This window comes from Ascaphus truei, chromosome 3, assembly GCF_040206685.1.
Source record: "Ascaphus truei isolate aAscTru1 chromosome 3, aAscTru1.hap1, whole genome shotgun sequence".
NCBI classification, from domain to species: Eukaryota; Metazoa; Chordata; class Amphibia; order Anura; family Ascaphidae; genus Ascaphus; species Ascaphus truei.
The window spans coordinates 65907827-65918876 of NC_134485.1; the positions used below are offsets into that span (position 1 = coordinate 65907827).

General features: G+C 42.6%; 1 protein-coding gene across 4 annotated transcripts in view; it reads right to left on the reverse strand.

The window, feature by feature from the left end:
- GIT1 (GIT ArfGAP 1) overlaps positions 1 to 10381 on the reverse strand; it is a 120575-nt gene extending 110194 nt beyond the window's left edge. For 3 of the 4 annotated variants that reach the window (XM_075594200.1, XM_075594202.1, XM_075594199.1), the window contains exon 1: positions 10029 to 10380. In XM_075594200.1, coding sequence (XP_075450315.1) covers positions 10029 to 10080 — 52 coding nt within the window. In that variant the 5' untranslated portion in view covers positions 10081 to 10380. Of the gene's footprint in view, positions 1 to 10028 lie in introns of all 4 variants that reach the window. The other variant, XM_075594201.1, reaches the window with a different exon arrangement.
- Between the last annotated feature and the right edge of the window lie 669 nt (positions 10382 to 11050).

The following is an 11050-nucleotide window of genomic DNA, read 5'->3' on the forward strand; positions in this document are numbered from 1 at the left end:
GGGGGCGTGCCTAATCGCTCGACGCGAGTCCTGCTCTCAATTCTATTGAGAGCAGGAGCAACTCTCGCCCGAGCGCTGCGGCCCCCCCTCGCAGTGGGCCCAGCGCCATTGAGGGGAGGGCTCTCGTCCGTGCAGCGTCCGTCACAGCGGACGCTGTAGTAGGCAGCGGGGGCAAGGCCTTATGCAAGAAGCCCGACAGACAAAATGGGGGAGTTAATAGCTACATGGGAGCGGTATGATATAAGCATAACTGAAACATGGTGGGATGAAACTCATGACTGGGCAGTTACAGGGTTATTCCATTTTTTGGAAGGAACGACCAAATAGAAGAGGAGGTGGAGTATGTTTATATGTTAAACTGGATCTAAAACCTATTATATAGGGAAGAGGTTTATGAAGGGAATGATGAAAATGTAGCGACCTTGTGGATAGAAATTAGCAGTGGAGGTAAAAGTATAAAGAAAATGTTTGTAGGGATATGCTATAAACCACCAAATATCTGTGAGATTGAGGAAGTTAAAATACTTTTGCAAATGGAGAAGGCATCAAAACTAGGTCGTTTGCATAATTAGGTGATTTTAATTATCCAGACATACTGTACTGGGACAATGATATTAGCATTACAATGAAAGGAAACAGGTTTTTGGGGGGTGCTTAAAGACAATTACATGACTCAAATTATTGAGGAACCCCACCAGGAGAGGGCAGGACTGAATTTGGTAATATCAAACAAACAATGTAGAGGTAATAACAAATATTCAAGTCATGGAACATTTGGAAAACAGTGATCATAGTTTCATTTGAAATACATTTTCAAAAAACATATTACATGGAGTCAAAGACTAAAATTTTATAAAGGCATATTTTAATAAATTGAGGAATAGTACACAAGGAATACATTGGGGTGACATTTTTCCAGGGATAAATGTGTAATATAAATGGACAGTCTTTAAAACATTGTTAGAAGAGCAAACTTATCAGTGTATACCCCTGGGTAATAAGTATAAAATAAACCAGTCTAAACCATTGTCACTTAGTAAGCAAGTAGAAGAGGAGATGGGAAGGAAGAGGCAGGCAATTAGATTCTTAAAGTCAGAAGGGATGTAAGCATAAGGAATGTCACAAACGTTGAAAAATGGCAATCAAATTACAAAAAAATGAAAAAAAGGATTGCAATATAAAGTAAGATCAACCCTAAAACATCTTTATGTGCTTAATAAAAAAATAGAAAAGAAAATATGACCTTTAAGTGTGAGATGGGCAGGCGAATTATTGGAAATAAGGAAAAAGCAGATGTAAATACAGAGGCAAGGAATGGTTTTGATACATGGGAAGAATCAATAATAGGGCAACAGAAGGAGTCCACAATCTCTATATTAAACGAACAATTGGTTAACTGAGGAAGACGTTCATAGGCAGCTTGATAAAATTAAAGTACATAAAGGCACCTGGCCCCGATGGCATACATCCAAGAGTGCTTAAGGAGCTAAGTTCAGTAATAGCCAAACCATTTCATATTCAAGCACTCCATTTCCACAGGCTCTGTATCACAAGATTGGCGTCAAGCAGATGTGGTGTCTATATTTAAAAAAGGGAGCTAGATCACAACCGGGGAATTACCGGCCTGTAAGCCTAACATCAATAGTGGAGAAGCTACTTAGGAATACCTAATGGATAATATTTAGGAATACCTAATGGAAAACAAAATTAGTAACAGACAGCATTGTTTTATGAAGGATAGGTCATGCCAAACTAACCTTAGTTTCTTTGAGGAGGGAAGTAGGAATTTAGACCAGGGCAATGCAGTTGATGTGGTGTACTTAGATTTTGCAAAGGGTTTTGATACGGTTCCACGCAAGAGGTTAGTGTACAAAATAAAGCAAATTGGACCTGGATTAAAAACTGGTTGAAGGATAGACAGAGTTGTCGTAAAAGGAACTTTTCAGGGTGGACTAAAGATGTGAGCGGAGTATCTCAAGGACCGGTACCCTTGCTTTTTAACTTTTTTTATTAATGACCTTGAGGTTGGCATAGAGAGCAAAGTCTCCATCTTTGCCAACGACACTAAATTGTGTAAGGTAGTAGAATCAGAGCAGGGTGTAATTTCTCTCCAGAAGGACTTTGAGAGACTGGAAATTTGGGCAGGTAAATGGCAGGTGAGGTTTAATACAGATAAATGTAAGATTATGCATTTGGGAAACAAGAATAAACAAGCAATTTACAAATTAAATGGGGATAAATTATGGGAATCCTTGATGGAGAAGGATTTAGGAGTGCTTGTAGACAGCAGGCTTAGCAATAGTGCCCAATGTCATGCAGTAGCTGCAAAGGCAAACAAGATCTTATGCCCCTCTATAAAGCGTTAGCAAGACCACACCTTGAATATGGAGTACAGTTTTGGGCACCACTCTTTAAAAAAAGATATTATGGAACTAGAAAAAGTGCAAATTAATGAAGGGGATGGATAACTCGACTTATGGAGGAGAGACTAGCTAAATTAGATTTGTTAGAAAAGAGGTGACTAAGAGGGGATATGATAACTACCGGTATATACAAATATATTCGGGGATAATACAAGGAGCTTTAAAATAACTATTCATCGCAAGAGTAGTACAAGCGACACAGGGTCATACCTTAAGGTTGGAGGAAAGGAGATTTCACCAGCAACAAAGGAAATGGTTCTTTACAGTAAGGGTAAAGTGTGGAATTAATTACCCACGGAGACTGTGATGGCAAATACAATAGATATCTTCAAAAAAAAGGACCTCTTTTTAGAAAGGAAAGCTAAACAGGGCTATAACAAATAAGTAAACATGGGAAGGATGTGGATCCAGGGAGTAATCTAATTGCCAATATTTGGAGTCAGGAAGGAATTTATTATTTCCCTTATGAGATTAGATGTTATTTCACTGGGGTTTTTTGTTTGCCTTCCTCTGGATCAATATACTTCGAATACAAATATATAAGATAAGCAGTGTTCGACAAACCTATACATTTGCTCGCCCCGGGCGAGTGGATTTAACATCGTGGTGAGCTCCTATTGGCCCAAGCAGCATACGTTTGGTACTAGGTGGCGAGTAGATTTTTTTGTGTGGCGAGTAGATTTTTTGGTGATTTGTCAACCACTGAAGATAAGCATCGGTCTAAATTTAGTCTAGGTTGAACTTGATGGACATATGTCTTTTTTCAACCTCATCTACTATGTATGTAATGGGAATCAGACGTAGGATTGCATACTGGAACAACATCTTTGAGGCAATTTCAATAAGTTCCATATGCGTAACTACCAAGGAAAAGGCAGAGGTACTTAACCCCCACCAAGCTTGCTTCTATTTATCCAAACTCATTTCCCCCCGTGTACCAGGGGCTGCAGACAGAGAGGCAGCAGCTTCATGCATATGTGGTGGACATGCTCCGAGGTCGTTAAATTGTGGACCAATGTCCAAAGATTAGTAAAGATGATCACGGACCTACACAACCCTAAATGTTGGAAGGTTTGTATATAGACTCCCTTTCTAACCGGTCAAATATTTTCTTCTATTCCCATCCCATCGTGACAAGAAGCATTATGCGACTCCCCCACATGTTGCAATGTAAAGTAGTAAACCCACACCCATTTTGCATTTTCTTTTTTTTACAGATTTCTCTAGAGCAGAACAGCATTATTTTAGCTCTGGGGCTTCCCTTGTCTCCTTGTTCCCGAGACACTCGCCTGTTTACTTCCTGAACTTTCATAGATGGTGTCCACTACGGTCATCGAAAAGGAAACCTCAATGTCACCGAATTCCAATTTCCCGCAGGACTCACAGGATTTGGTGGCCATTTTAATTTCCTGAATCGAACGCGATACGCCGGCAAATAAAATGGTCCCCTGAACCAAACACAGCATGGTTCAGTTCAAGAGGTGCCCATGGTATGTATATCTTTATTTATATAGCGCCATCCATGTACATAGCGCTTCACAGCAGTAATACAAGTGATTTAATAATATAACACATGAAGGGAATAAATCGCTTAAGACATAAAAGTAACATTAGGAAAAGGAGTCCCTGCCCCGAAGAGCTTACAATCTAAGTAGCAAGAAGGGAAAACTTACAGAGACAGTAGGAGAGTGTTCTGGTCAGTGCATATGAGATGTATTGTATCAACCGCAGAGCAGCACATATGCTTCTTGTATTATATGTCTTTATTTATATAGCGCCATTAATGTACATAGCGCTTCACAGTAGTAATACATGTGGTAATCAAATAAATAACAGATAATATAAATAACAGCTCATGGGAATAAGTGCTTTAGACATAAAAGTAACATTAAGGAAGAGGAGCCCCTGCCCCGAGGAGCTTACAGTCTAATTGTTAGGTAGGGAGAACGTACAGAGACAGTAGGAGGGAGTTCTGGTAAGTGCGTCTGCAGGGGGCCAAGCTTTATGTATCATGTGTTCAGAATATCCCCAGTGCTATTCATATGCTTCTTTAAGCAAGTGTGTCTTAAAGGTGGATAGAGAGGGTGCTAGTCGGGTACTGAGGGGAAGGGCATTCCAGAGGTGTGGGGCAGTCAGTGAAAAAGGTTTAAGGCGGGAGAGGGCTTTAGATACAAAGGGGGTAGAAAGAAGACATCCTTGAGAAGAACGCAAGAGTCGGGATGGTGTATAGCGAGAAATTAGGGCTGAGATGTAAGGAGGGGCAGAAGAGTGTTAAGCTTTAAAAGTGAGGAGGATAATGGAGTGCGAGATGCGGGATTTGATTGGAAGCCAGGAGAGGGATTTCATGAGGGGAGATGCTGTGACAGATCTAGGAAAGAGTAGAGTGATTCTGGCAGCAGCATTTAGGATAGATTGTAGGGGAGACAGGTGAGAGGCAGGAAGGCCGGACAGCAGGAGGTTACAGTAATCAAGATGGGAGAGAATGAGGGCCTGAGTCAGAGTTTTAGCAGTCGAGCAACAGAGGAAAGGGCGTATCTTTGTTATAGTGCGGAGGAAAAAGCGACAGGTTTTAGAAATGTTTTGAATGTGAGGGGCGAATGTGAGAAGAGTCGAGTGTGACCCCTAGGCAGCGTGCTTGGGCTACTGGGTGAATGATCGTAGTTCCAACAGTAATGTGGAAGGAGGTAGTATGGCCAGGTTTGGGAGGAAGAACGAGGAGCTCTGTTATAGCCATGTTGAGTTTAAGGCGGCGGAGGGCCATCCAGGATGATGTAGCAGAGAGACATTCAGAAACTTTGGTTTGTACAGCAGGTGTAAGGTCGGGTGTTGAAAAGTATATTTGTGTGTCGTCAGCATAGGAGGTGATAATTAAACCCAAAAGATGTTATTAGGTCACCTAGAGAGTGTGTACAGAGAAAAGAGAAGAGGTACCAGGACAGAGCCCTGGGGTACCCCAACAGAGAGATCAATAGAGGAAGAGGAGGTGTTAGCAGAAGAGACACTGAAAGTACGATGGGAGTGGTAGGATGAGATCCAGGATAGAGCTTTGTTCCGAATACCAAGAGTATGGAGAATGTGAAGGAGAAGAGGGTGGTCCACGGTGTCAAATGCTGCAGAGAGGTCGAGTAATATGAGCAGAGTGTAATGACCTCTGTCTTTGGCAGCATGGAGGTCGTCAGTTATTTTAGCGAGGGCTGTTTCCTTGGAGTGAGCATTGCGGAAGCCAGATTGTAGAGGGTCTAGGAGAGAATAGGTGTTAAGAAAATGGAGCAAGTGAGAGAATACAAGACGTTCAAGGTGTTTAGAGGCAAAAGGCAGGAGGGAGACAGGTCGATAGTTAGAAAGACAGATAGGGTCAAGCTTGCTGTTTTTGAGTAATGGTATGACTGTTGCATGTTTGAAGGAGGATGGAAAGGTTCCAGAGCAGAGGGAGGAGTTAAAAATGTGTGTGAGCGTAGAGATTATAGTAGGACCAAGAGGTTTTATGAGAAAGGAGGGAATGGGGTCAAGAGGGCAAGTGGTAGAGGGAGAAGAGGTGATCAACAGCGGCACATCCTCCTCTGAGACAGTGGAAAAAGAGTCAAGGAAGGCAGAAGTAGAGTTAGGAAGAGATGTAGGATGGGAGGAAGAAACAAACAGAGGGGATGTTCTGACGTATGGATTCCACCTTTTCCTTAAAATAGTCAGAAAAGTCATGAGCGGAGATGGAGGAAGGAGAGGCAGCTCAGGGTGGTTTGAGTAGAGTATCAAAGACAGAGAACAGTCAGTGTGGGTTAGACTTGTGCATGTTGATTAGTGAAGAAAAGTAGGCTTGTTTAGCTTGCGAGAGGGAGGTGTGTTTTAAGATGGGTCTTAAAAAAGGTAGTGTGTGCTGGTCTGATATTGAGAGGGAAGGACATTCCAGGAGGTGTGGGGCAGTGAGTGAGAGAGGTTTTAGGCAGGAGAGGGATTTAGAATCAAAAAGGGTAGACAGAAGACATCCTTGAGAGGAACGCAAGAGTCGGGCAGGTGTATGGTCTTAAAAGAGGGGAGGAAAATTTGGCAATACAGGATTTAATAGGAAGTCAGGGGAGGGATTTCAGTAGGAACAAGAGGGATAGATTTGGGAGATTAAAGCGATTCTAGCAGCAACGTTTAGGATGGATTGTAGGGGAGACAGGTGAGAGGCAGGAAGGTCGGACAGTAGAAGATTACAATAGTCAAGACGGGAGAGAATGAGGGCATGTATTCAGTTTAAGGATGAATCACAAAGGATATTTGGGGCACTCCCTCTAAAAGCAATTGGCTGTGTATAACAATGTTAGTGGACCTTTCACTAACTGGTTTTGGCTCAGAAAAAAAAAAAAAAAAAGCACAGGACAGACCCCAAAAAATGGTGATATACTGGCCCAAATCTTTGATGCTGCTCAGCCGGAAAAGGATCTCCCCTTCATCCTCATGTGGCAAATTTTGGTAGAATTCGGTGAGCGCAAAGAAAATGATAAGTGCAATTAATAATCATGCACATTAACTGATCGCAATGGATCAAAATGCAAGAGACTATAAGGTGAGGTGGGAGGGAAAAGGGGGAAGGGAGAGAGGAAATAGCAAATGGAGGGTGATAAATATATAAGTAGAACACTCACACGGCCATGTGAGTGGATATCACATCAATAGCGTTGTCTGTATTACTCAGTAGTCTCTTCTGGACCTTTAAAAACTCCAATGAGATTATCTGCAGGCACCCTGCGTCCTCTCTATACATTCGGACACGACAACAAACAGCCATAGTAAAATAAAATGTCATTTATTTTTAAAAAATGGAGTAGCAGTAAACTCACATTTAAAAATACTCGCCACGGCTTCTCCTAGCTTTTTTCTGTGCCTCGCTGCAGTGGAATCCCTCTCCCGCGTCCGGTCAGTGGGACTGGAAACGGGGCACATCCGAAAACTATGGTGGCCAACGGCGATCAGAATTCTTCCACGGCATGTGGGCCGGGTGTCTGCAGATACATCTCATTGGAGGTTTAAAGATCCAGAAGAGAGACTACTGATTAATACAGACAACGCTATTGATGTGATACCCACTCACACATGGCCTTGTGAGTGTTCTACTTATATATTTACATCTATCACCCTCCATTTGCTATTTCCCTCCCCCCTCCCACCTCCCACCTCACCGTCTTACATTTTGATCCATTGCGATCAGTTAATGCGCATTATTATTAATTGTACTTATTTTCTTTGTGCTCGCCGAATTCTACCAAAATGTATTCAGTTTAAGCAGTAGTGCGCAAACTGGGGGGGGGGGGGGCGCGGCAGTTGCAGAGGCCCCGCGCTCTTCCCCCAATGCATTTAAATTAATGCCGGGGGATCGCGTGAGGCCTCTACAACTTCACTTAGGCGACGCGGCATCATAGTTATGTGATGTCACGTTGGCATGGCAACGTGACCCCACGGCGTCATTTGACGCCGGAGAGGAGGTAAGGGAGGGGGGGGCACGAGCAGGGAGGGAAGCAGGAAGGGGGGGCGCACGCTGGAAAGATTGCGCACCGCTGCAGTAGTGTGGCAGAGAAAAGCGCGTATCTTTGCAATGTAACAGCGGAAAAATCGTTAGGTTTTAGCTACATTGTGAATGCGAGAGGAGAATGTGAGGCACGAGTCAAATGTGACGCCTAGGCAGCCTGCTTGTGATACTGGGTGTATCATAGTGCTCCCAACAGGAACGTAGAAGGGGGCAGTAGGGCCAGGATTGGGAGGAAGTATGAGGACCTCTATCTTTGACATGTTACGTTTGCGGTTCGGATCTTGTAAGGAAAAATAAATTAATGCGATCCGATTTGGCGATATTGTTGCTTTAAATCAATACAGCATAAAACTTTTACTTAGAGAAGGGCAACTCAAAAACATTGTTGCAAAAAAAAATTAAAAATATATATAATAATCATTTTAATAGATCATTTCTACACAATCTATTGCAGGCTCTTTCTGTAAACAAAAGTTGCGTTATGGGTATACTATATAGTTAATTTGTGGACACCTATTCGACCTATTCTATGTATATAAAAAAAAAAACACTATTGCTGTGGTATGGGCTTATATTTTTTCAATAAAGTTACCATTTTCTGCATTGTACATTGAGCGTAACAATGTAACTCATTAAGCATAAACCTATAGGGGTCCATATCAAAATGGATAAGGGGCAAAGGGTTACACAGTGCTCATTTGCATGCCATTACCCATAATCCCTGGTTACAGTGGAAGCATTGTATGCCAAGAGAAAATGGGGAAAATGCAGCTTTGTGGACCTGTCCGAGACATTTCAATGTGCTCATAAGTGGTATTTTTATTTGCCACGAACCGTTATAAAATGATTACATTTGTAAAGCAGGGAAAATAAAAATGAATAGGCACTTGAATACAAACATCTGCCACCATCACAATGTGTCATGGGACCCCTGCCCTAGAAAATACATATTGTAGTACTGAACTCACTATTTCCCTCAGTCTACACAGTAGGTTAATAGCTCAAAATTGTCATGAACAATGTCAGGCAGTACTGAATACTTGCAGATATGTGGTTATGGAGGGTGTGCTACAAATATGATTTGCGTGTGTATATACACACACACACCAAATTTGAAAAATGAAATACATACAGTTTACCGGTGCTGCTAGTTCAAGAAGTACCTGTCAAAAATATTCCAGGGCAATACTCAGGAAAAAGGGGAATCCAACGCACTACAGATTTCATCAAACTAATTTATTGCGCCACACAACGTTTGGACCTAAATAGGTCTTTCTCAAGTGACTAGGCACTTGAGGAAGACCTATTTAGGTTGAAACGTTGTGTGGCGCAATAAATTAGTTTGATAAAATCCGTAGAGCGTTGGATTCCCCTTTTTCCTGTATATACACACACACACACACACAAAGTAAAACCCTCATCTCCCCCACCCCCATATGCAAAGCCAAAAGGCATGACACTTTATACTCATCAAGCACATGAGCAGTCTACTACTAAAAAGTTGTGCACATCACAGTTACACTGGCATTACTTGCATGGTGTCCCCATTGGTTTCAGCACTTTTCATTATAAGAAAACATACTATCACACAGGTACAAGGTGTCAGTGCATGGAAAGTGCTTTTTGGTATTGAAGCAAAGGGCATGGAACAGGAAATCTGAGAGTTGAGATACAAGCACAGACATACACACAGTGTGACAGTAAAAGTACCTGGAGGCAGGGGAAATAGTGTACCTGGCCACAATGAGTTTTAGACTAGTACAGAGGGAAAGTGGAGTGAGGGACTGCAGTAGTTGGGTAACCTTCAACGGAACTCACATTTTAGAAGTGATACAGGTAACTCGGGGACATCCCCTAATGTGTGGGTGCCTTGCTGCACTGTAAATAAAGGTATAGTGAGCGGCTGGCCTTACAATAAGCCCTGCATGAGGAAATGCAGTTCAGTGCCCGAATGGATCTGCCCTCTTGCCACCCTTACAGGCCCGTGACACATTCACAGAGCCCCTTTCTGAGAGGCCCAAGTGAAATGACTGGGATCACAGGCCTTGCCAATGCAGCTCCCTGCCTGCCCCTGCTGTGTGCCTGCTAGTGTGTCTTACCTGGGGCACTGCAGTCGGCACACACCTCGCCCCTCTGCACCTTCCGAGACATCCTCAGAGGAGAGGAAGGGATAACCTTCTGAGCCAGGGTGCTCCCTCCAACCTGCACCAAACCCAGAGAATAAAAGGGGGATCTGCTTCCTCCCTGGGTGGGGATCAGGGGGAGAGGATCGCACGTCCTCGCAGCCTCCTGGTTTCTTCGGGTGCTGTATTATTTCCTTATATTTTCTCTTCTTCTCTCTGTCTCCTCAGCTGCTCAGAGCCAGGGCTGAATGTATCGGCTGCAGGAAACTGATCAAAGCCCAACCCATCCAAGGAGGGGCCATATTCCAAGCTTCACCCCCCCAGGGGATGGGAAAAAGGAAATGGGAGAGAGAAAGAGGAGGAGGAGGAAGAGAGAGAGAGAGGCAGAGGGAGGGAGGGATCTGACGCCCATTAAAAGGACAGAGAGAAGTAGTAATCTTTCCTGAAAAGGTCCCACCTTCCTTTTATTGTGAGAGATATACTGTTGTCAGCGATTATTAGCAGTCTTCCATTGTATCGTATGTCTTTATTTATGTAAGATTGTATGTCTTTATTTATGTAAGATTGTATGTCTTTATTTATGTAAGACATCTTCCATGTTCTTAGGGGCAAGATGCATCGTTTTCATTGATAACACTCACTTGCTTCCTATGCCAGAGATGATTCCTTCATTCAATCTGCAGACATTCCTACATGTTTAACATTTTGGGAGTAATGCATGACTGACTGGGGTTTTTGGATTTATCAAATCAAGCTCTGTAGGTAGAGATCAAAGTGACTTGGAAAAAGCAGTCGAATTGTGCCTTATTTAATATAGTATTCGATTTTAAAAGGATTTAAAACATCATTTATGATATACAAATAGAAAATGGGAGTGTTTCGAAAAGAAAATCATTGTTTATTTAAAAAAGGAATTGGGACTAGAAGTGTAAATAGAAAAGCAGTGGTACTCCATACCTTTAAATAAAATTGTCCACCCTCCCCTGGTAGTGACACTA